This window comes from Ochotona princeps, chromosome X (genome assembly GCF_030435755.1).
Source record: "Ochotona princeps isolate mOchPri1 chromosome X, mOchPri1.hap1, whole genome shotgun sequence".
Classification (NCBI taxonomy): domain Eukaryota; kingdom Metazoa; phylum Chordata; class Mammalia; order Lagomorpha; family Ochotonidae; genus Ochotona; species Ochotona princeps.
Genome location: NC_080865.1, coordinates 31,733,291 through 31,759,085, shown reverse-complemented (window position 1 = coordinate 31,759,085; position 25,795 = coordinate 31,733,291). Strand labels below are relative to the sequence as shown.

At 47.8% G+C, this 25,795-nt stretch overlaps 2 protein-coding genes across 8 annotated transcripts in view; one reads left to right on the top strand and one right to left on the bottom strand.

Annotated features, from left to right (window-relative positions):
* The first annotated feature begins 2,911 nt into the window (after nt 1–2,911).
* GJB1 (gap junction protein beta 1) lies at nt 2,912–4,298 on the top strand. Its single transcript, XM_004595242.2, has one exon. The coding sequence runs from the start codon at nt 2,926–2,928 to the stop codon at nt 3,775–3,777; it is 852 nt and encodes a 283-aa protein (XP_004595299.1). The 5' UTR covers nt 2,912–2,925; the 3' UTR covers nt 3,778–4,298.
* A 19,531-nt stretch (nt 4,299–23,829) lies between these two features.
* ZMYM3 (zinc finger MYM-type containing 3) overlaps nt 23,830–25,795 on the bottom strand; it is an 85,354-nt gene continuing 83,388 nt past the window's right edge. For all 7 annotated transcript variants that reach the window (XM_058658683.1, XM_058658681.1, XM_058658680.1 and 4 more), the window contains exons 24-25: nt 25,460–25,577; nt 23,830–25,354 (exon numbers count right to left, since the gene is read on the bottom strand). In XM_058658683.1, coding sequence (XP_058514666.1) covers nt 25,159–25,354; nt 25,460–25,577 — 314 coding nt within the window. In that variant the 3' untranslated portion in view covers nt 23,830–25,158. The remainder of the gene's footprint in view (nt 25,355–25,459; nt 25,578–25,795) is intronic.

The window sequence follows — 25,795 nt, the reverse complement described above, 5'->3', positions numbered from 1 at the left end:
CTCTGTCTCTCCTCCTCTCTGTATATCCGGCTTTTCAGTAATAATAAAATCTTTAAAAAAAAAAAAAAAGAAAGAAATCTTTTAAAAAACCAAATAAGTATTCTTGATAATGCCACTCCACATGTGATGTAGACACATCTCACCAGCCCAAGCAGTTCTTCAAGGCTGATGGCAATGTCCCCTGCAGCAGTTTTGTCTCTAGCAGCCCAGGACAGGGAGAAAGGACACACTTTGCCCTGCTTCCCCAACGCTGGTTTGGGTTCACAAATGAACTCACAGGGATTTTGGAGTTTTTTTGGTTTGCTTGCTTGTTTGTTTTTGCAAAGTCAGATATACAGAGAGGAAGAAAGAGAGGAAGACCTTCCGTCCTTTGATTCACTCCCCAGTTGACTGCAACGGCTGGAACTGAGCCAACCCAAAGTCAGGAGCCAGGAGCCTCTTCCAGATCTCCCACACGGGTGCAGAGTCCCAAGGCTTTGGGCCGTCCTCAACTGCTTTCCCAGGCCACAAGCAGGGAGCTGGATGGGAAGCAGGGTCCCTGGGATTCAAACTGGTGCCCATATGGGATCCCGGTGCGATCAAGGCGAGGACTTTAGCCGCTAGGCCACCGCGCTGGGCCCTTTTGAAGTTATTTTGGGGGAGGGAGATAAAGAACTCTTGCGCAAAGAAGTTCCCTACATCCAGTGGACTTTCCCTTCTCCCAGTTTCTTTCACCCTATTCCCCAACTTATCCAGTTCCTACTGTCCTACCCCTTTCCTCTTCCTCAGAGAAGACCACCCAGGTAATCACTTAACCTCCCATTCTCTGCTACTGGCATCATCTCCAGCCACCTCATTGCAGAAATGGTGGGAGATGGGGGAGGCCTTCTCTGCCTCCTAAGGGAGAGAAAATTGCTTCCCAGGAGCAATTGGCAAGCTCAGGAGGCTAACGATATGCACTCGGTACTGGGGACAGGGCAACCACAGAGCTATCCTATCTAGATGGATTCTACAGGTCAACAACAGACTGGGAGAGAAAAAAAAAAATCAAGGGCTCAGTACGATGACTCAGTGGCTAAATTCTCACCTTGTACATGCCAGGATCCCATATGGGTGCCAGACCATGTCCCAGCTGCTCCACTTCCCATCCAGCTCTCTGTTTATGGGGCCTGGGAAAGCAGTAGAGGACGGCTCAAAACCTTGGGAGCCTGTACCCATGTGGGAGACCAGAGAAGCTCCTGACTTTAGATCGGCTCAGCTCTTGCTATTGCGGACGCTTAGGGAGTAAACTAGCAGACGGAAAATCTCTCTGTATCTCCTTCTTTCTGTAAATCTGCCTTTCCAATAAAGGAAGATAATCTTTAAAAGAGAGAGAGAGATGTTGTGGCTTTGGTAGACCATGGTTTGTCACCCTGAGAAGGATCACCAACCCTAAAACCGGAGTTGGGTTCTTTTTGCAGACTGCCTCATTGAATCTCACAAAAACCTTGGCTGTTAACCCCGCTGACAGGTGAACAGTCAGGCTCAGAGAAATTTTGTGAGTAGCCCAAGGTTGGAGGAGGTGAAGCAACTCGAAGCCCCAATTGTGACTTACCTCTTCTGCCTTTTACCTTGTTTGCTTGGTGACCTCTCACTGTCTCCTGTCGGCTTCCATTCACCATGTGCCTACCTAGTCAGCCCCTGCAGGTGCTCAAGGAGAGACGATCAGGGGTCACTCCATGGCCCTAGGATGGGACTGTTCCCCCACCCCAAGTCCGCAGCCTCCAGGCTCCATGTGTTTTCACAGGAGACCTGGCGTTTGTTTTTGAATTGTCTTTGCTCTTTAATGGCTAGTCTTTGCAGGCACCATTTGCAAAAGCACAAGGAGTCTGCTGTGGAGGGGCTTGTACCACCATCATTTGCGAACCTCCCCCTCTCCCTTTTGGTTTTCTAGCTGTGCAATCTGCAATGATCATTTACTTACCTGAATGCCGACTTCTTCATCTGGAAAATGGAGTAATGAGCCTGCTAACTTGGTGGAAACAATGTACAGAAAAAGGCTTAGGCCTGTTCCTAGCTTGATATAATATGAGTTTCCTTTCTTCTGTCTGAACTCATGCATGTCCTAGAGGGGATTTCAACCTAAGAAAAATGCCACTGACCCCAAGTTTCCAATAGGGCCATGAGGGAGGGTCTCAGTTCAGAGCCTCCTGGTTGCCTAGGGTCCGCTGTCACATGCACCTGTCTGTCTGCCCCCTCCCTCCCCCGCCATGTTCATTCTTCTGGTGGGGCCATGGGGCGGGTGCGGCGATGGACCGGGCGGGCACAGAACAGGTGGGTGCAGGCTGGGTGTCCGGCGCTGGGACACAAGTGCTCTGTGTGGAGGGTGGGCGGAAGTCAGGGCGTTTGATCTGAATTCTAAAGGGCGTTGTTCAGAGCCCCACAAAGGTCCTATTGTGCAGACACTGGGTATAAAGCAGCATATGACTCCCCAGCACCGGGCGGCGATGAATTGGGACGCAGGCGCGGACTCAGGGACCACTCCCCCTGCACAGACATGAGACCATAGGGAACCTGTCTGGGTGGCCTCAGGGATAGGCGCTCCCCAAGGTAATGGGCTTGATCGGGTTCAGCCCAGGTCCGGAGATAAACTAGCTGGGGGGGAGGGGATGGTGAGCCAGAGGGGATGGCCGAGAGCAGGTTGAAATGGCCTGGCAAAGAAAGGTGCTGGAGGGAAAGAATGAAGAAGGGGGATGGGTCTTGGGGAGGTAAAGCAAAGCCCAGCGAATGAGGAGGAGAGGCTGGTGAGGAAGATGGGGGTGAAGAAGAAAGCTGGGACTAGCCTTCCTGCGCTGCCCCTGGCCCATGGAAGAATGCCAGTCAGGAGGCACAATGGTGGCCGGCTTCCTGGCCTGGCTTCTCACAGCTTGCTGGTGGCTCATGTCTTGCAGGTGTGAATGAAGCAGGATGAACTGGACGGGTTTGTACACTTTGCTGAGCGGCGTGAACCGGCACTCCACTGCCATTGGCCGAGTATGGCTGTCGGTTATCTTCATCTTCAGAATCATGGTGCTGGTGGTGGCTGCGGAGAGTGTATGGGGTGATGAGAAGTCTTCCTTCATCTGCAACACCCTGCAACCCGGCTGCAACAGTGTCTGCTACGACCACTTCTTCCCCATTTCCCATGTGCGTCTGTGGGCTCTGCAGCTCATCCTGGTGTCTACCCCGGCCCTCCTCGTGGCCATGCATGTGGCTCACCAGCAACACATTGAGAAGAAAATGCTGCGGCTGGAGGGCCACGGGGACCCCATCCACCTGGAAGAGGTCAAGAGGCACAAGGTGCACATCTCAGGGACACTATGGTGGACCTATGTGATCAGCGTGGTGTTCCGGCTGCTCTTCGAAGCCGTCTTCATGTATGTCTTCTACCTGCTCTACCCTGGCTATGCCATGGTGCGGCTAGTTAAGTGTGAGGCCTATCCCTGCCCCAACACTGTGGACTGCTTTGTGTCCCGTCCCACCGAGAAAACTGTCTTCACTGTCTTCATGCTGGCTGCCTCTGGTATCTGCATCATCCTCAATGTGGCTGAGGTGGTGTACCTCATTATCCGGGCCTGCGCCCGCCGAGCTCAGCGCCGCTCCAATCCACCCTCCCGCAAGGGCTCGGGCTTTGGCCACCGCCTCTCACCTGAGTACAAGCAGAATGAGATCAACAAGCTGCTGAGCGAGCAGGATGGCTCCCTGAAAGACATACTGCGCCGCAGCCCAGGCACCGGGGCCGGGCTAGCGGAGAAGAGTGACCGCTGCTCTGCCTGCTGATGCCACAGACCAGGCAACTTCCCATCCCACCCCCTGCCTGCCCTGGGGTCTGCCCCCTCCTTGCCGCCCCTACCCCCGTGCTGGTGCACAGGCCTCTGTTAGGATTACCCCATCCCTTCCTGCCTCCCCACCCTCCCTCCCCCTTCCTTCCCAGGGCCTTCAGTCTGAGGAGTTAGACCAGTGGGGAGCAGGTGGCCAACTCAACTGCCACCCTTGCTCAAAGTTACTGGGGATGTGGGCAACTCTTCCTGCCTGCAACACCACCCCCCCTCCACTTCCTCTTCTCTCTCCCTCTCCCTGGGACTGCTGGGGACCAGGGACAGGATGATCTGACAGCATATCCAATTCTGAAACTAATCTTAACCTGGTGCTGTCGGATACTCTATTGCTAGTCACATCAGTGGGGGAGGGCTGCAAGTGAGCAAGATAGAGGGGCTGCTGTGGCGTGTGGGTGGAGAAGGGAGGGGAACTAAGCCCAAGACTAGGAGGGACAGCACCAACCAGCCCCACCAGGACAAGACAAGGAGAAGGCCGTTTCTGGGGGAGGGAGTTAGGGAGGAAAAGCAGGCAGATAAATTGGAGTGGGGGTGGTTCAGGGCCGCCCCTGCCTCTGGTTCCCAAGGCCTCTGTCTGCCTGAAATGTTACACATTAAACAGGATTTTACAGTAAATGAAGAGGTGGCTTGTGTGTTTGTCCAAGTTCTTTCTCTTGCAACCTCTGACCTCCCCAGATGAGCTGACCTTGGCTGTTTTTGCTGATCAAGAAGGGAACTGGGCAAAAGAAAAAATGGCTTGACTAACTGTGATCTCAAAGGCAAAAGCGTTGCCCTCGTGGCTCAACCAAGTCATTCTCCCCTTCTTTCAGTTGTTCTCCTTGTTGGCTTTTATTTGTTTCTCTCTTTATTGGGACCTCCTCGTTTGTATACCTCCTTCCTCTGATCTGAAAAGATTTGATTAAAATGACAACTCCCTCTGAAGAAATAGGAAATGATAGAGAAATTTCTCACGTGGGAAGAGAAGAGTGTGGCCCATGATTGGTGGGTAGCTTACTCCTTAGAAAGGCAGCACTGCCTACAAACTGGCACCCCACAGTCCACCTGTAATGTGGCACCATGACTCCAGTCTCTTCCCTCTGGACACAGCCCTCATTTCACCCTCCTCTCCGATGTTCTTCCCTCGGGAATGTAGGCTGCCATCCCGGAGGTTGCCACAGGTTAAACATTTCCCAGAGGCACATCTTCACCAGCATCGCCCCCTTCCCCTTCAGCTCCCAGAACCAAAGCCCCATCCTGGGGCTTCACTGAGTTTGAGGCCTAGGTCTGTCACGTATTGGTAATGTTTTCCCTTGTTAGCAAACAAGGGCTGGCCCAGCACATGCATAAGCTTCCAACACCACACTTTGTGCTCCTAGCCTCTTTTTTTTTTTAATAAAGATTTTATTTTTATTACAAAGTCAGATATACAGAGAGGAGGAGAGACAGAGAGGAAGATCTTCCATCCGATGATTCACTCCCCAAGTGAGCCGCAACGGCCAGTGTACGCCGATCCAAAGCCGGGAACCAGGAACCTCTTCCAGGTCTCCCACGTGGGTGCAGGGTCCCAAGGCTTTGGGCCGTCCCCGACTGCTTTCCCAGGCCACAAGCAGGGAGCTGGATGGGAAGTGGGATTAGAACCGGGGTCCTAATGGGATCCCGGCGTGTTCAAGGCGAGGACTTTAGCCGCTAGGCCATGGCACCGGGCCCTGCTCCTAGCCTCTTAAAACACCTCTGCACCCCCAGCAGGACCCCCCCACACCCCATAGTCAGTGCCCTCAGAGTCAAAGTTTCCCCCTACTAAGGCTGGTGTTGTGACTCAGTGCCTTAGGCTGCCATTAGCAACACCTGCATCCCATATCGGACACTGGTTCCAATTCCAGCGGCCCCATTCCTAATCCAGACCATGCTAATGTGTCTGGGAGAGCAATGGAAGATGGTCCAAGTGCCTGGGCCCCTGCCACCCTTGCAAAAGACCCGGATGGAGTTCCTAGCTGCTGACTTCAGCCTGGCCCAGCACTGGCTGTTGCAGCCATTTGAGGAGTGAACTAACAGATGAAAGATGTGTGTGTGTGTGTGTGTGTGTGTGTGTGTGTGCGTGTGTTGCATGCACATGTGCACATGTGTGTATCTGTTTCTATCACTCTGCCTTTTGAAATAAATCTTTAAAAAAATAAAAGCTTCTCCCACGACAGGTTTGCTTCCTCAGTCAGCCTCTGCCTCCCAATAGAAAAAATTATTTGCCATTCCCTGTCAGAGTATGGAGTATGGAGGCTCCGAGTGAGAAAGGGAGAGAAAATCTGGCATCACTGGCTAAGAATTGTTACTCTTCTCGAAACAGCTTTTCCCTTCAGAGAGAAAGCATGGAAGATTTCCTCAGTCAAAATTTCTGCTTTAGAAAGTAGGGAGTAAGGAGTCCTTTCCACCACACTTAGCAACCCCAGAAAGAGAGAGAACTTCCCCTCTCTCAAAGGAGAAACTTGCCTTTCCTGTAAGAGATTTCCTTTCTCCTCAGAAACTGACATGATACTTTGTCAGAGACATTCCTAGCCCTCTCTAAGTGGGTGAGATTCCTTTTGTGGTTGATACATCCCCGATTCTTTTGAGGCAGCCTAACACAAAGGCCACCAAGAGAAAGGTTTTTATTTTACAGATTCCGACTTCACACCCTCCACACACACAGAAAAATGCTAAAGCCATCAGAAATAGACTTCCTCCCTGAAAGGCTGTGATACCAGATCAAGGCTTTCCTCCCCAGGGGGCAGTGCTGGGACAATGAAGCTTAGGAGGGGCTGACACTTGGTGTGGAGTAGTTAAAAACCTGTGTTCTGGGTCCTCGCCTTGTACGCACCAGGACCCCTTATGAGCACCGGTTCTAATCCCAGCTGCCCCGCTTCCCATCCAGCTCCCTGCTTGTGGCCTGGGAAAGCAGTAGAGCAAGGCCCAAAGCCTTGGGACCCTGCACCCGTGTCGGAGACCCAGAAGAAGCTCCTGGCTCCTGGCTTTGGATCGACTTAGCTCTGGCCATCGTGGTCACTTGGGGAGTGAGTGAATCAACGGACAGAAGATCTTCCTCTCTGTCTCCCCTCCTCTGTATATCTGCCTTTCCAATTAAAAAAATGAATAAATCTGGGCCTGGCAGCGTGGCCTAGTGGCTAAAGTCCTCGCCCTGAAGGTGCCAGGATCCCATATGGGCGCCGGTTCTAGTCCTGGCCTCCCCACTTCCCATCCAGCTCCCTGCCTGTGGCCTGGGAAAGCAAGTCAGGGATGAACCCAAACCCTTGGGATCCTCCACCTGTGTGGGAGACCCAGAAGAGGTTCCTGGTTCCCGGCTTCGGATCGGCGCAGTGCTGGCCGTTGTGGCTCACTTGGGGAGTGAATCATCAGACGGAAGATCTTCCTCTCTGTCTCTCCTCTGTATATCTGATTTTGTAATAAAAAATAAATAAATCTTAAAAAATAAATAAATAAATAAATCTTTTAAAGATCCTGTGTTTCACACCCAGGTCCAGCTCCTGACTCCAGCTTCCTGCTGATGCAATCCTGCAGGCAACAATGATAGTTCAGGTGACTAGGTTCCTGCAACCTACATGAAAGATCCAGACTGAGCTTGTAGCTCTTGGCATGCCAGTTGCTTCGGACTTTTGGGGAGTAAACCCGAAGATAGGTTCAGTCTCGTTTCCTCTTTTTCTGCCTTTTAAATATATTTGAAAAAAAAAATTCAGCTATTAAGAGGAATGAAATTATACTATTTACAACTAGATGGTCCCAACTAGAGACCATTATGCTCAGTGAAATAAGTCAATCACAAAAGATCAAATACCATTGTTTCTCTCTTACATAAGGAAACCAACGTGAAAAGTGTAACTTCAGTAATCCGATCCATACTGTTTTTTGGTTGGTTGGTTGGTATTTCAGCTATATTCCATTTTTATTTCAGTTTTGTTTATTCCAGATAATTTATTTTTTCTTGTCAAATTCATCACTGGCTCATGGATTACACGGTAGCATCATTTTTCCCAAGAGACTTTTGTGTTTCCTTTTTGTCACTCATGTGTTGGTTACTCAGTGGCGCGTTTTTTCATGGTGCTGTAATTTGTTGTTGATGTTGTTGTGGCTGTTCTAACTCATACCAGTTGTTGACCTTGTTTCATGGCTTCTCACTTACGGAAATGCATAGTGATGGAGTACTGGGGTCTATCATATACAGATGTGGGGGAATAATGGAACATGCATCTGTGCTTCCAGATGAATGATAGATTCCCAATGAAACTGTTGGACATGTGTAGACAATGGGATGCTGGACTGTACATTGTCTGTACCAACAATGTCAGACTGATAGAAATACGATTCCTTATGAGGAACTACACCATTGTAGTAAAATGGGGGAAATCTGTCAGGGGTGGGAGTTTGGGGGAATCCCAGTCTATACGAAATTGTACCACATAATTCAAAATACAAAATAAAAATATACTTAAATATGTATATATTTAAAGATTTTATTATTATTGGAAAGCCGGATATACAGAGAGGAGGAGAGACAGAGAGGAAGATCTTCCATCCGATGTTTCACTCCCCAAGTGAGCCACAACGGGCCGGTACGCGCCAATCCGATGCCGGGACCAGGAACCTCTTCCGGGTCTCCCACGCAGGTGCAGGGTCCCAAAGCTTTGGGCCATCCTCTCCTGCTTTCCCAGGCCACAAGCAGGGAGCTGGATGGGAAGTGGAGCTGCCGGGATTAGAACCGGCGCCCATATGGGATCCCGGGGCTTTCAAGGCGAGGACTTTAGCCTCTAGGCCACGCCGCTGGGCCCAACATATATATATATATATTAATAAAATAAAATAAAAGCATTGTGTGTTGGGACCGGCGCTGTAGTCAGGTGGCTAAAGTCCTCACCTTTGTTTTTTTAAAAAAAAACATTTATTTATTTTTATTACAAAGTCAGATATGCAGAGAGGAGGAGAGACAGAGAGGAAGATCCTCCGTCCGATGATTCACTCCCCAAGTGAGCCGCAACAGGCCGGTGCTGTGTCAATTTGAAGCCGGAAACCAGGAACCTCTTCCAGGTCTCCCACGCAGGTGCAGGGTCCCAAGGCCTTGGGCCATCGTCGGCTGCTTTCCCAGGCCACAGGCAGGGAGCTGGATGGGAAGTGGAGCTGCCAGGATTAGAACCGGCGCCCATATGGGATCCCGGTGCGTTCAAGGTGAGGACCTCAGCCGCTAGGCCGTGCCACTGGGCCCAAGTCCTCACCTTTCAAGCGCCAGGATCCCATGTGGGCGCCGGTTCTAATCCCGGCAGCCCCATTTCCCATCCAGCTCCCTGCTTGTGGCCTGGGAAAGCAGTCAAGGATGGCCCAAAGCCTTGGGGCCCTGCACCCGAGTGGGAGACCTGGAAGAGACTCCTGGCTTCGGATTGACTCAGCTCCGGCTGTTGCTACTGCTTGGGGAGTGAATCATCAGATAGAAGATATTCCTCTCTCTCTCTCCTCCTCTCTGTATATCCGCTTTTGAAATCAAAATAAATCTTGGGAAAAAGAAAAAAAGGACTGTGTCCTATCGCAGGCTCAAGGAGTGATGAGGGAGATGATGCTCATATGTCTCAAATTGCAAGAATGTCAGGCTGATATCAAGAATGTCTTTTTAAGAAGCACTTGTTTGAGAGACAAGGAAAAACAGAAAGTTTCCTTTTGCTCTTTTACTCTCCAAACGCCTCTATGGCCAGTACGGAGCTAGCTGAAACTGGGAGCAGCAGGTGCAATTCGGGCCTCCCAAGTGAGTGGTGGGAGCTCTGTCACTTGAGGCTTTACTGCTGCTTCCACCAGGGTCTGCAGTAGCAGGAAGCTGGAGTCAGAAATTACAGCTGGGTATCAAATCAAGCTACCTAATAGGGGACGGTAACATGTTCACCAGTAGGCTTAACGGCTGCCTTTGACTTTTTTTTTTTTAATTGTGGCTTTATCACAGTGATATAAGGGAGAGACACTGAGGTGAGTGAGGCTTAGTGCTTGTCACATAGTGGACAGTGCCGAGGGATGGGGACAGTAAAGAAGTCATTGGAATTATGACACCTAGCTCTTCATGGGTTGGCTCTGTCTCCCAACCCTCAGCTTCCTCATCTGCAACATAGGGGTTAACTGTCACCTCGGTATGTATTTCCTTGAGATTTGGTGAGAGCCAAGCCAGGTGTGTTCCAAATATAAACTCTAAGGTAGAGTGAGACAGTCACACGAGCGCTGAAACCATGGTCTTAAGGCACAGAACTCTCGACGAGCCAGAAAGGAGTGAGACTGGTTCAGCGAAGCTGAAGACAGGACACAACAATATCGACAATAACAGAGTTAGCTCCCCCAGGCAGCAGACAGCAGACCAAATAGCAAAGTCCACGAGATGCAAGGGTCGATAGTCATGGGACTGACAGTCAAGGCAGAAAAGACCTAACAACAGGGCCCGATGGCGTGGCCTAGCGGCTAAAGTCCTCGCCCTGAAGGTGCCAGGATCCCATATGGGCGCCGGTTCTAATCCTGGCAGCTCCACTTCCCATCCAGCTCCCTGCTTGTGGCCTGGGAAAGCAGTCGAGGACGGCCCAATGCATTGGGACCCTGCACCTGCGTGGGAGACCTGGAAGAGGTTTCTGGTTCCCGGCTTCGGATCGGCGCAGCACCGGCCATTGCGGCTCACTTGGGGAGTGAATCATCGGATGGAAGATCTTCCTCTCTGTCTCTCCTCCTCTCTGCATATATGACTTTGTAATAAAAAATTAATAATAAGAAAAAAAGACCTAACAACAGGGGATTCTTGCACCCTGTCCCCCTCCTGCGGCACTGGTGCTTTGAAGGACCTCTATTGTCTTTTAGAGGTGTCTAAATACAGAGATGCCAGAAAGGAGGAGGGGGAGGGCCAGTCAGCTCGTGGCTGAAGGGGCTGGCTAAATGAATGAAGAGAGTAGTCAGGCCCCAGTCAGCTGAGTTGGGATTTCAAAGCAAGCTGCAGTATCCATAGAGAATTGGCATGGCAACCACAAACTGGCTCAGATGTTCAGTCAGATAACCTGGGTGCCCACAGTGGGCACGAGAGGAGAATGCTTGCTCCAGTTACTGATTCCACAGTACTTAACTGCCAAGCCTGGCTTGTAGCAGAGACGATTCCTGAACTAGGCCAGGCTGAATCTACATCAGGATATTCAAGGGTCAGGGTGAGGGTATTGGGCAGAAATAAAGCAGGCAAAAAAAAAAAAAAAAAAGAAAGAAAGAAATACAGATATCTGAATAGGCAGGGAGCAGCTGCAGAGTTAGATCAGTTGCCATCTGTGTGAGATGTGAGGAGAGCAATGGCCAGAGAGGGGAAGGTGAGACACATCAATACCAGCTCCCCATGGGCCTGTGTGTCACTGTGGGTAGAGAAGACTGTCCTGGGGGTATCAGGAATCCACAAAGTGTGTTTTTTTTTAAGATTTTTTTTAATGCAAAGTCAGATGCACAGAGAGGAGGAGAGACAGAGAGGAAGATCTTCCATCCGATGATTCACTCCCCAAGTGAGCTGCAACGGGCCGGTGCGCGCCAATCCGAAGCCGGGAACCAGGAACCTCTTCCGGGTCTCCCACGTGGGTGAAGGGTCCCAAGACTTTGGGTTGTCCTCGACTGCTTTCCCAGGCCACAAGCAGGGAGCTGGATGGGAAGTGGAGCTGCTGCGATTAGAACCGGTGCCCAGGTGGGATCCCAGCGCATTCAAGGCTAGAACTTTAGCCACTAGGCCACGCCGCCGGGCTCCACACTAAGTGTTTTGAGGATAGAAGTGACCCCTCAGAGTTGAGTGCTTGGAAGATCATTCTACAAGTCACATGGAGATCACACTAGAGATTGAAAAGGTCAGAGACTGAATGACCAGTTATGGAGCTGTTGCATGACACCATGAACCCACCAGGACTGTGGCAATGAGTAAGAAAAGCAGTAGACTTCATGGATGTATAATCTTTTTCTTATGGATGTATAATTTTTAAAAGAGTCATTATTTACTTGAAAGACAGTGTTACAGAGAGGGAGAAAGCTTCCATCCACTGGTTCACTCCCTAAATTTGACCATCTTCCACTTTCCACTGCTTTCCCAGACACATTAACACAGGGAGTTGAACCAGAAGTGGAGTAGCCAAGACTTGAATTAACACTGATACAGGATGCTGGCATCACAACTGGCAGCTTAATACACTGCACCACAAAACCGGCCCTGTAGATGTTAAATCTACAACCAGATTGCTCCATCTGCTCATTAAGCAGATAGAGGAGCCAAAAACAAGGTGGAAGTTTTCTTCCACTGCCTTGACTGGCAAATTCGTAATCATCCAATACTTAGCTCAGACACCATTTCCTCTATGAAGTTTCTAACTTTCTTCCCTGCTCCCCCACCAAGTCCCTTGGGGAAAGTGAGTCTTCCACTCCACTCTGAAAGCCCATCTCTCCCGCCAGGGCAGAGTACTGAGTGTCATGAGGGTGCATGCGGTGCTTCTTCAGGTTGCATGGTAATCACCTGCACAGGCTTAGGACACCACAGGTGTTTCATAGTCTGTGCAATTAGGGGAGGCCAGGAAGAAGACACAGGCACAAAGCCTTGAAAGAGCATTTTAGCCAACACACATGAGAACCAGAGAGGAGGGGGCAAAGCCGGTAGGGAGAATGTACAGGGCTCCCCTGCTGGACCACCACTCCCACTGGAGAGCATGAGTTGGAATGGGGGAAAACCAGACGAGGCAGGGCTATAACACCTGTGGGCCTCACGTGAGCAAGATCAGGGAAAGCCAGGTTGGGCTGACTGTTCTGACTGGTGCAAGCATAAATCAGAGTGGGTGAGGGTTGGTTGGGCTTTGCCACAGAGGCTGGCAATGGGGGCTAATTCTATCAAATTAAACTGAAGAACCACCTGGAGAGTGCATGATCCGGCAGTGGGAATGGGCCCAGTAGGGAAATAGTGGGCACCTCCCTCTTGGGTTACCACTCCCACTGGAGAGCATGAAAACCACAACTGAGGCAGACGTGGCTGGACAGAACGGTACCCAGCACCATGTGTGTGGACTGGATAGTGGGGCTGGATGGGTTGAACTAGGCTTCAATGCTCATTGGCATGTATGAGAGCTGAATAGGATGTGGGACAGATCGGACCAGTCTGCTGTACATCCTGGCAAGCACAGGAACCAGGACAGGGGGTGGGCCTGGTGGGGGTTATTGCAGGTTGCTCTGACTATGCTGCATCTCCTACTGGTTTGCATGAGGGCCGAGTACATGGTGGGCAGGATCGTGCTGGACTGCAACACCCATTGGTTCATGTACACTTGATCTTAGCCAAAACGCCGAGAAGCAATACCCATTGGTTCATGTAGAAGACAGGGCCAGAAACAGAACTGACCCAGCAATTGCAACCACCAGCATATGCATAAGCTGATTGGGGCGCCGGACTGTACTGGACCCTGTACTGGCAAGCACACACAAGAATCAGGTCTGGGATCACCTCAGACAAAGTTTCTTTGGGGATCCCTCCAACTGAACTGCAGATCTCAGGACCCCAACCATGAAGAGAAGTGCATGGTCTGACCATGTAGTTCATGTGTCAAACCTGAGTCTCCTCAGAGGCTCAGATGGAGCAGTGAACAGCACATCCAGGTGCACATGGAGGATATGGCAGTCCATCAGAACCTGCAGAGGACACCTAGTACCAAAACAAAGGATGGAGGGCAGAACAAATCGATCATCTACCCCAGGCAAATGTTGGCAGTGAAAATCTGGGCAAACGGAGACTCTAAAGTGAACTATGTCAGCCAGTGGATTCTGGAGAGATTTCATTGTGTTTGGAATGGCGAGATTGGCAGCAATTTACAACTGTTGAACTCTCAAAACAACTTGAGCAGTAACCTCGGAGCATTCCCCACATCGGGGACCCTGGGATGGGTGGGAGGCTGGGTGGGGCTTCTCCTTTTATCTCCCCCCCTTATGCCAGGTACAGAAAAAAAAAGAATGTGGAAACAATGGTCTTACCCACTTTCCTGTAGCCCTTGACCCTTTGTGCCCTAATCAACTATGTAAAGATTACCAATATAAAATAATCATTTTTTAAAAAGAAAGAGTGAAGTATTTCATTGTCACTACAGCAGAGAATGCATGGGATGGGAAATGGAGTGATCCTAGTAAGGGGTGAAGCTGCAGAGCAGGTTGAGACCATCAGTGACACAATCAGGGTTTGTAAGATGACATTAAGTGGATATCCCCCATCCCTGGGTACTGATGTAGTTTCCAGATGGGAGTGGTCTTCCCTGCCTCCCTCCCCCCACCACCAAATACAGGAAAAAAAGGAAAGAAAAGGAAATTTGGAAGCGTTTCTCCCACCCACTTTCCCCCATGCCTAGACCCTCCCCATCCTAATCGGTGGTCCTCATGGGTGTGTATCCTTGTGAACTATGGAAACAACACTAAAAAGAAAAAAAATTGGGAAAAAAGTGTGTATCAGTTTGCAAAGGGGAGCAGGAACTGTGGTGCCCACATCAGAGTGGTGGTTCAAGTTCCAGCTACTCTGCTTCTAATCTAGCTTCCTGCTAATGCACCTTGAAAAGTAGCAGAAGAGGAGCCAAGTTCTTGGTCCCCTGCACTCACATGGGAGACTCAGATGAAGCTCTGGACTCCTAACTTCGACCTGGCACAGCCCCTTGGGGAGTGAACCAGCAGATGGAAGATTCTCATTCTCTCTCTCGATTTCAGCTTTTTTAAAAATTAAAATCTTAAAAACATAAACTCTTCCGACTTAGAAGTCAAGCTACCAGACCAACAGAACATCCTATAGACAAGATTATACACAGACTGTAGAGAACCTTCAGGTCTAGGTCACGACAGATGTTTGAACAAATAGATGCATCAGGGGTCATCATCATGGAGTATCAGGTTAAGCCACTGTCTGCAATGCCAGCATCTCGTATGAGTGATGGTTCAAGTCTCAGCTGCTCCACCTCTAATTCAGCTCCCTCATAATGTACCTGAGAAAGCAACAAGCACTTGGGGCCCTGACACTCATGTGGGAAATCCAGAAGTCCCTGGCTCCTAGATTCAGCCTGGCCCAATCCTACCTGTTGCAGCCATTTGAGAAGTTTACCCCACATATAAAGAAATAGATAAACATTGTTAAAAAAAAAAAAAGAAAGAAAGAAAGAAAAGAAAAGAAAAGAAAAAGAAAAAAGGATGCTGTTCCACTTCCAATCCAGGTCTCTGCTTGTGGCCTGGGAAAGCAGCAGAGAATGACTTGGGACCCTGCACCCATGTGGGAACCTGGAATAGGCTCCTGGTTCCTGGCTCCTGGCTTCAGATCAGTGCAGTTTCAGCTGTTGTGGCCATTTGGTGAATGAACCAGTGGATGGAAGCTCTTTTCCTCTCGAAGATCTCCTTCTTTCTATAAATGCCTCTCCAATAAAAATAAATACTAAAAAACACAGATGCATTGAAGTTGATGGGAAATAAGAGGATGAATTGACTGTGGAATTGAAGGAGAAAGGTGACTTATACAGGATGGGACAGGTTATTGTCTGGTTCAGCAGAAAGCCTCTGTGAAGTCTGTAGCTTCATGATCCAGAGCAGCAGCCATTTCCTAGCCCTGTGATTTTGACCGTGTTACTTGGCCAAAATCCTTCAGTATCCTTATTTGTAAAGCAGGAATAGTAACAGCACCTGTCACAGCACTGGCACAAGGACTAAAAGTGCTAACTATATGAAAGTATTTCCAAAAGTTTGTGGAAAAATGGAATTAAACGTTGGGTTCATTTTGGTGCACAAAATTTTGAAATCCATAGGCTTTTGACATACTACACATTTCCCTGACCTTTTTGAAGAGCCCCTTGTAAATAAAGTCCTTGGAACAGCACCTGGGTGATAACAAACTCTTGAGGAATGTGCACTATTATTTTGTCCCCTAGTCTTTACCCTCTGCCACTTACTCGCCAGTTCTCTGAAACACCGAGGTAAACCTCTGCATCACCAATCAACATGCTTTCTTGACTGTATGGTTGTCAGCTGCCATAGGAGTGTACCGAAAGCATGTCTTCATGTTTGCATGCATATGTAGTGGGATATTCAAACACATTTGTACATATATGGGAGAGGATGGCTATCACAGGAGTCTCCTTTTATTCTCATGGCACAGTTCTATAGGCTCATGGATTTTCCCTTCCCCCTCCCTTTTCCACTGTTTTCCCCCGTATCATAACAACAGCATGGTCCTTCAACAATCCATCATTCTGCTATTGAAGTGTATCATGACAATGTAGGTATAGACAATGGTAGAAAGTCCATCATCCTATTGTCAAGATACATTTTTAAACGATTTATTTTTTATTGGAGAGGCAGATGTACATAGAGGGAAGAGACAGAGAGGAAGATCTTCTGTCCGATGATTCACTACTCAAGTGGCCACAATGGCCAGAGCTAAGCCAATCCAAAGCCAGGAGTCCAGAGCCTTTTCTGGGACACCCACATGGATACAGGGTCCCAAGGCTTGCCAGTACTGAGATTATGTATGTTAGACCTTAATTTCACACCAAATTTGCCACATACTGAAGGCTCTAAAAGCTCAGCTCAGTCTCCTTTCTGTTCATCCAACTTGGTTATTTCTAAGTCTGGTAATAAGGTTTTATTTTTTTATTTTTTTTAAAGATTTATTTTCTTTTTATCACAAAGTCAGATATACTGAGAGGAGGAGAGATAGAGAGGAAGTGGAGCCGCCGGGACCAGAACCAGCAACCATATGGGATCAAGGCGAGGACCTCAGCCACTAGGCCACGCCGCCGAGCCCTGGTAATAAGGTTTTAGACTCTGTTATGATTGGGATGCATCCTTTTCATTAAAACTATGTTAAGAATTAAGACACTCAAATACTCTGCAAGATCTAGGGGTAGGTCCCGACTTCCTAAAAAAGACACCAAAGGCAATAGCAATCAAGACTAGAATAAACAAATGGGACCTCATCAAACTAAGAAGCTTCTGTACAGCAAGGGAAATAATCAACAAAGTAAAAAGGCAACCCACAGAATGGGAGAAGATCTTCGCGCACTACGTAGGTGATAGAGGGCTAATCTCCAGAATATACAAAGAATTACAAAACAGCCAAAACACCAAAATAAACAAGCCACTCAAGAAATGGGCACGGGAAATGGGCAGACATTTCACAAAGGAACAATCCCAAACGGCAAATAAACATATGAAAAAATGCTCAAGTTCCCTGGCAATAAGGGAAATCCAAATTAAAACATCAATGAGGTACCACCTGACACCAGTAAGACTGGCCCACATGAATAAAAGCACCAACAACACTTGCTGGCGAGGTTGCGGGGAAAAGGGATCCCTACTCCACTGCTGGTGGGGCTGCAGGCTGGTACAGCCTCTATGGAAATCAGTATGGAGAACATTCAAACAACTCAAATTCAACATACCGTATGATCCAGCAACAGCACTCCTAGGAATATATCCAGAACATTTGTTTTACGAGAAACCAACATGCACTCCTATGCTCATAGCAGCACAATCAGTAATTGCAAAAACATGGAAGCAGCCAAAATGCCCATCAGCAGAGGATTGGATAAGAAAGCTATGGTTCATCTACTCCATGGAATACTACTCAGCTATTAAAAAAAACAAAATGCAGTTCTTTGTGGCCAAATGGGCCAAACTGGAAACCATAATGCTAAGGAAATGAGCCAATCCCAAGGTTAAATATCACATGTTTGCCTTAATTTAAGATGATATGATGCTATGTATAACATGATATGTTATGAATGTTATATGTTGTGTATAAACTAAAATTGAAATGTCAATGAGGTGGTCACAGAAGGTGGTTAAGAACTAGCATTTATTTTTAACATATTGGCTACTCATTACTATGTCAATTAATTCCATAATGATGTAAATTTTTACTGATGGTATGTTGGAGCTTTTAATTGATCGGGATGATACTCTGCTGGCTCTGTCTTCAAACCAGAGAGGGTCTACCTAAGAAGCCATTGAACTTGACTGGACAATAAGATGCTGGACTCTATGTTTGGTATATGCTTGCAATGGGGGAATCTCAACTGAACTTGAACTATGGTTATTCAACAAAGTGGAGGAATCCACCATGGGGGGAGGGTTTGGGGAGGGGTGGGGAGAATCCCAGTACCTATGAAACTGTGTCACATAATACAATGTAATTAATGAATAAAAAAAGAGAATTAAGACACTCCCTGTTTATGAACCATTACCAGACTGTTTGGATTACCACTGCCCTGTAGTATGTCTTGAGGTCTGGAATTGTGATCCCTCAGTTTTATTTTTATTCTTCAGGAAAGTTTTGGCTAGTCGTGGTCTCGTGTTTCCAGATGAACTTTTGTGTCATTTTCCCAACTAGAGACTGTTATGCTCAGCGAAATAAGTCAATCCCAGAAGGATAAATATCATATGTTCTGTCTCATATAAGACAGCCTTCACGGGCCCAGCATGATAGCTTAGTGGTTAAAGTCCTTGCCTTGAACGCACCAAGATCCCATATGGGCACCAGTTCTAATCTCGGCAGCTCCACTTCCCATCCAGCTCCCTGCTTGTGGCCTGGAAAAGCAGTCGAGTATGGCCCAAAGCCTTGGGACCCTGCACCTGTGTGGGAGACCTGGAAGAGCTCCTGGCTCCTGGCTTCAGATTACCTCAGTTCCAGCCATTGCGGCCGCTTGGGGAGTGAACCATCAGATGGAAGATCTTTCTCTCTGTCTCTCCTCCTCTCTGTATATCTGCTTTTCCAATGAAAGTAAAATGAATCTTTAAAAAAAGACAGCTTTCATGCAAAACACAAGATCAATAGATACATAGGTAAACATGTATGTACATGTATTCATCTAGAGGAACTGTATAAGGAAGAGTAGCATACCAAGAAGTGAGGCTATATTGCGCTATGTATCTCTACTCCTGAATAAAATATGAAGCGGTTAAATGTATCTTGAGGGCCCGACGCCATAGCCTAGCGGCTGATGTTCTCACCTTGAACACGCCGGGATCTCATATGGGCACCGGTTCCAATCCCAGCAGCTCCTCTTCCCATTCAGCTCCCTGCTTGTGGCCTGGGAAAGCTGTCAAAGCCACAAAGGCCCCAAAAATACATAAATCTTTAGGAATGAGGTGTGAGACACAGTTGGTTAATTCACTGCTTGGGACACTCACATCCCATTATCAGAGGACCAGTTTGAGTTCTAGCTGCCCATTTCCAATCAAGCTCCATACTAAGGTATGTGAGAAGGCAGCAAAGGACAATCTGAGACCCGGATGGAGTTGCAGGCCCCTGACGTCAGTCTGGTCCAGCCCTGGCCATTGTGACCATTTGGGAAGTGAACCACCATATGGAATATAACTTTCTTCTGCTTTCCCTGCCACTCTGCCTTTCAAACAAATCAATAATTAAATCATCGTTTTAAAAAATCAGCTTCTGAAACATGACCCTTTCTCTCTTACCCATCAGGGCCCTACTTTGTTTTCCAGAACCTACCCCTCACGCCTTTGTTTTCTCTCCAGCTTCCCTGTAAAACACAAAGCCCCCACTCTTCAAGGTACATGTCTTAAAATCCTGGTACCTGGCAGAATTGATGTCAATTAGAACTCATTCCCAATAAAATGTAATAAAGTGACTCAATAAACAAAATCTAGGAATTTTCCATCTCAAATCTTTCTCAAATATTTTTCTTCCTCAGCATTGTCACTGTTCATGCTACCTGGTATCAGATCTTACAACATCTCCTGATAATGTCAACAAGAGTTAATGTTTATCAAATGACTTGCCCCATGCCAGGCACTGAACTGAACATGAGCCCCTTTAATCTTCACTAGTCATTGTTGTGACATCATATTGTTCCCATTTTACAGAAGAGAAGTCTGAGGCCCACAAAGATTAACGGACTTGCTTAGGCCATATAGCTAGGAAAAGTAGGAGCTGAGTGAGAGAATTGGAATTCATATTTGCCAAATGACACAGGCAAAATACTGACCATTTCTGTACCCTATAAGGGGTCTTTAAAATATTCATGGAAATTGCATACTGCGGAGCCCAGCTTGGTAGCCTAGTAACTAAAGTCCTCACCTTGCATGTGCTGTGATCCCATATGGGTGCCGGTTATAATCCCAGCTGCCCTGCCTCCCATCCAGCTCCCTGCTTGTGGCCTGGAAAAGCTGTTGAGGATGGCCCAAGGCCTTGGGACCCTGCACCCACATGGGAGACCCAGAAGAAGTTCCTGGCTCCTGGTTTCAGACCAGCTCAGCTGCAGCCATTAACACCACTTGAGGAGTGAATTAATGAATGGAAGATCTTCCTCTCTTTCGCTCCTCCTCTTTGTATCTCTGAGTTTCCAATAAAAACAAATCTTTAAAAAAATTACATACTGTGGAGGAAAAAAATGTGTGGATTTCCTTTTTTTACACAGAATAAATTTTATCTTTCTTTAAAAAAAAAAAGATGGACTTCCAATGAAAGTGTTGGACATAATGTAGACAATGGGATGCTGGACTGTCTGACATTGTACCAGCAATGCCGGGGCACACTTACCTAGCAGACTGATGGAATTGCAACTCCTTATGAAGGAATGTACTGTTGTGACAATATGGGGAAAATCAGTCGGGAGGTGGGAATCGGGGAGAGCGGAATCCCAGACTATATAGAATTGTACCATAAAATTCAACATTTAAAAGAAAATTTTTTAAATTATTTGAAATGCAGGGACAGAGGGCTTCCACCCACTGGTTCACTGCCCAAATGACAGCAACAACCATGATGGAACTGACTGAAGCCAAGATCTAGAAGCTTCATCTGGGTTTCCCATGCCAATGGCAAGGACTCAAGCACTTCAGTCCTACCTGCACTGCTTTCTCAGGCAACAGGCAGGCAGCTGAATAGGAAGTAGAGTAGCTGAGACGTGATCCAGCACCTATATGGGATACTGGCATCACAGGCAGTGATTTTACTGCTATACAATGCTAGCCCCAACTAAATTTAACTTTCAAGGGCATTTTTATTTTAAAATTATTTATGTATTTATTTGCTTATTTTTTTTTTAAAGATTTATTTTATTTTTTTATTACAAAGTGAGATACACTGAGAGGAGGAGAGATAGAGAGGAAGTGGAGCTGCCGGGATTAGAACCAGCGGCCATATGGGATCAAGGCGAGGACCTTAGCCACTAGGCCACGCTGCCAAGCCCTATTTGCTTATTTTTAACCTGACAGAATGACAGAGAGAGGGAGGGAAGAGGAAGGGACAGAGTCAGAATCATCCTTCCATTGGCTCACTCTCCATGTTTGCAGTAGTCACAACTAGGACACACACAACTTCCAATCTCTGGTTCACTTCATTTCTTTTTCTGGTTCACTTCTAAAATGTCTGCAATGGCTGGAGCTTGCAGAGAGTTGAAATCAGAATCTGAGAAGCCAAGTTGTGTCTCCCAAGTAGGTGTCAGGGACCCAACTACTTCGGCCATCAACTCTTGCCTTCCAGGGTGTGCATTAGCAGGAAACTGCAATCAGGAACAGAGCCAGCACTCCAAGCCAGGTGCTGACAATGGGACAGGGGAATCCTAACGAGCATCTTAGGTGCTAGGCTGAATTGTAACCCCAAACCTATTTTTATTTATTTTTTAAAAATTTGTAAAGATTTAATTACTTGGAAGGCAGAATTAGAGCACACACATTTTCATTCACTGGTTCACTCCCCAGATGGCCACAACAGCCAGGGTTGGGCAAGGCTGAAGAACCTGGAACTCCATCTGCATCTCCCACATGTTTGGAAGAGACCCAATACTTGGGCCATCTTGTGCTGAGGTGTTTTTAATAGGCAGCTGGATCAGAGTGGAATAGCCAGGATCCAAATTGGAGCACATATCAGATTCTTACATCACAGACAACGGCTTAACCTACTGCACCATACCAATCTCTATCTTAATTTTTTGGAATTAAAAGGAAAAATTTAAATATGAAAGACAGAAATACAAAGTTTTCCATCTATTAGTTCAATCCCCCAGTTCTCACAATAGCTGAGACTAATCCAAGTCAAAACCAGGAAACTGAAACTTAATCCTGCTTTTACATGGGTGGTAGGGACCCAAGTACTTGAGCCATCACCTGCTGCCTCCTAGGGTGCACAATAGCAAAGCTCGAATCAAAAGTGGAGCCAGAAATTCTGTCAGGCGCAGGCATGGCTAGACAGATGGTGGCACTCACTGGCACCAATGTGGACTGGATAGTGGGGCTGGATGGGTTGAACTAGGCTTCAGTGCTCATTGGCATGTATGAGAGCTGAATGGGATGTGGGACAGACCGGACCAGTCAACTGTACATACTGGTAAGCACAGAAACCAGGCGGTGGGCCTAGTGCGGGTTATTGCGGGTTGCTCTGACTAGGCTGCAGCTCCCATTGTTTGCATGAGGGCCGAGTACATGGTGGGCAGGATCGTGCTGGACTGCAGCACCCATTGGTTCATGTAGAAGACAGGGCTAGAAATAGAACTGATCCAACAATTGCAACTACCAGAGTGTGTGTAGGATGAGTTGGGTGATGGACTGTGCCAGACCCTGTATTGGCAAACACACACAAGAATCAGGTCTGGGATGGCCTCAGATGAAGTTTCTTTGGGGATCCCTGCAACTGAACTGCTGAACTCAGAACCCCAGCCATAGAGAGAATTGCAGGTTCCATGGTCCGACCATGGAGTGCATGTGTCAGAGTCGGGCCTCCTCAGTGGTTCAGATGGAGCAGTGGACAGCATATCCAGATGCACATGGAGGATATGGCAGTGCATTGGAGCCTGCAGAGGACGCCTGGTACCATAGCAGAGGGCGGACGACAGAACAAATTGATCAAATACTCCAGCCAAGCATTGGCAGTGAATATCTGGGCAGATGGAGACTCTAAGGTGGACTATGTCAGCCAATGGATTTTGGAGAGGTTTCATCGTGATTGGAACGGTAGATTGACAATTCAGGACTGTTGAATTATCAAAGCCTCTTGATAACCTCATGGCGATGAAAATTTCTATTTTTCTTCCTGTTGTTGATTTTGTATTGTGGCTTTTCATTTAAGGGGATGTATGATAACTGTGTAATGGATACTATCATATCCAGATGTGAGGATACAATGCAGTGGGTATCTCTACTTCCAGACCAAAGATGGACTACCGATGAAACTGTTAACTATATCTTGACAATAGGATGCTGGACTCTGCCATTGTCCATTCCCACAATGACGGACATATGACTGTTTATGAAGTACTAAACTAATAATATAGGGGAACTAAGTGGTGGGGGGAGGGGACTTTAGGTGGGAGAGGGGTTGAATCCATCGTCCTTATTTCCACAGCCTCCATTGAGGCCTGCAGAAGCTCTTAGCAACACTGCTTCCACTGATCTGCAGGCTTTACATATGCCCCAACCCCTCATCGTTCACTGTTCCTAAGGATATTATTCTCAAAGCAACAGATCTCAATCTATGTTCCCTGTTTGGAAAAGCAGGCTTACGCTTCCCTCTTCCACACCTGTGGCCTCCCAACCTCTCCCATTGAAGTATCTGAGGGCCTGGTCAAATGCCACCTCCCTAGGTGAAAAACCTGTCTATACACTTGAAATGAATTCCTTATTCCTCTGCTCTCCCAGCACCATGGATTTCATTCTGCCCATATTACTACTAACTGTTTTTTGGTCAGTGCCTCCCCTTACCTAGGGATAGGACTGTGGTGTAATTAATTTTGGTCTTGGAGGCATTACAGCCTAGGTCCTTAATCAACAAGGAATAATCGTTTTTGTTCCTGGGTGTCTGGAGACTTGTTATAAAAAAGATCACATTCCTAAGTGGGGTCCTTCAATGAGGTGGATAAGGGTGGTTCCCACACTGAGGTGCAACACTTGACTTGACACTCGGAGGGATCTGAGGTTACCTAGCATAGCTGCTTTATGTCCTCCACCCTTCAAACACTACTCTGCTGTCCCCAGAAAAGGCAAAAGACAACTTTAACTCTTTATTTGAAACAAACAATTCCAGAGACAGAAGGTTAGTCGTGACAACAGTTTCTCACTACAACACAAGGGTGGGCATGGCTCACTTAAGGGACAGGCCATGTGCCTCAGAACAATATATACAATTTAAACAGTGGCTAAACTGGTGACAGTTATAAAAACACAAAAAAAGGAGGCTGGGGAACAGCAAAGTCAACAGGGAAAAAAACTGGGTACACCTCCTTTGCCAGACACTAACAGCGTTCTGAGACTACAAAAGGCAAGACGGGGAAGAGATGTAGGCAGCGGAGGCAGGCCCTATGCCCACACCCACAGCTCCTCAGCTAAGCCTTTGACCACAGATCCCATCCAGCACAATCCAGGCCCTCATAAAATTGGTCTGGCTCTTACGATGAGCAAGATGCATACTGATCAGTGTCCCTCCTCATTCCTAAAACGAGAGTGGGAAATCCAGCCCCAAGCCAGGTCAGAAGGTAGTTTTTGTCTTGGCAGCTCTGTCCACTGAACTAAAGGGCGGCAATTGCAGAGGGGGCTAAGCATGTTGACACCATAGCTCACACCAACATAACATGGCAGAGAGACAAAAACATAGACCAAGGGAATAGGCGTCTGCACAAGAGGAGTCTGCTTCCCGTACTTTTAAGTCATTCTCTGCCTTTGAGGGAAAAAAAAAAGCATTGGGAATTTTTTTTTTAAGTTGCAGTACCAAGGCTTGGCGCTTATATGGATGGGGTGGGGGACATGGTGATGAGAGGGTGCCAACCACCAATTATCTTGCAGGAGGGGAAGAGTGCCTAGGGTCTATGTTTTAGATAAATGGTCCTCTCATTACTTTTCATCATTTCTTCCATACCTGTCAGACAAGACCCTTTCACATGGTTCTGGGGAAGACTAGAGAAGGGAGTGGGCACAGGGCAGAGAAGGCAGCTGGGTTCTTCCCTAAGTCAAACCCAGGAAGGACGGACCTTGCCTATGCAGGGTGGTGGGTTAGGAAACCCAAAGCCAACAGGATCACCGGAGCTGTTAACACTCTACCCACAGTCTTCCTCCAGAAGCAGTTTTACTCTGAAGCATAATGAAAATGGGCCAGCTGGTTTCTGCCCATAATTGGGAGTACAGAAGACTGGGGCCCCTTGGTTATCAAGTGATACGGAAGGAGGTAAGAGCCAGGGGTTCCAAGGGAAGGCAGGGAAGGGGTGAGTAGAAATGGGCGGTCAGGCCCTTCAGGATGAGTAGCATTGGTTCCTGGGCCAGTCACTGTGCGGGGACAAGACCACAGGACATGATGTGACAGATGGATATGGATGGCACATGGATTCTAGTCTATATCGTCTTCCCCAGGACGGCTCCCCAGTTCCTCATAAATCTCACGCACAGCCAGAATGCGATTGAGCATGCTCTCCAACATGCTTCGGTCCATGGGGATCACAGAATACCAGAGAGGTGACTCAGCGATACAGGAGCGCTCAGGTTGCAGATAGAATACATCGTTTCGAGTCCGAAGGCTTTCGGGACTGCAATGGTGGTGGGGGAGTGGGAGGACAGAAGATCAGTATTAAGGCCCAGTAGACACCTTGGGTCCCCATGCTAAAGCCAATCCTGCAAACCTGCCCACTTACCATTTTGAGAGATAGAATTCATAGAACTTGACAGGACAGCGGAGGGGATTCATGCGGTTCTCACGTTGCTCTAAGATTGGGGATTCGTCTTCTCTCTTCCGTTTCCCAGGACCTATGTCTATAGTAGAGGAAAGAGACTCATTGAGAGCAATAAGTCGCCTCTAAGAGCACAGTCTGGAGACAGTTGGGGGAGATCTCAGGACACAAAATAGTTTCATGAAGGAAAAAATAGGCAGAAGAGGAGCTTGGTCAGTCTCTCTGCAGCAACCCAACATCCTGTACTGTAGGGTGTTGCTCTCCAGCCGCACCCAGTTCTCATGGCCAAAGTCTCTATAC

What these genes read in the sequence shown, in the direction of transcription:
- GJB1 (XM_004595242.2), top strand. Translation starts at nt 2,926, where the DNA reads ATGAACTGGACGGGTTTGTACACTTTGCTGAGCGGCGTGAACCGGCAC.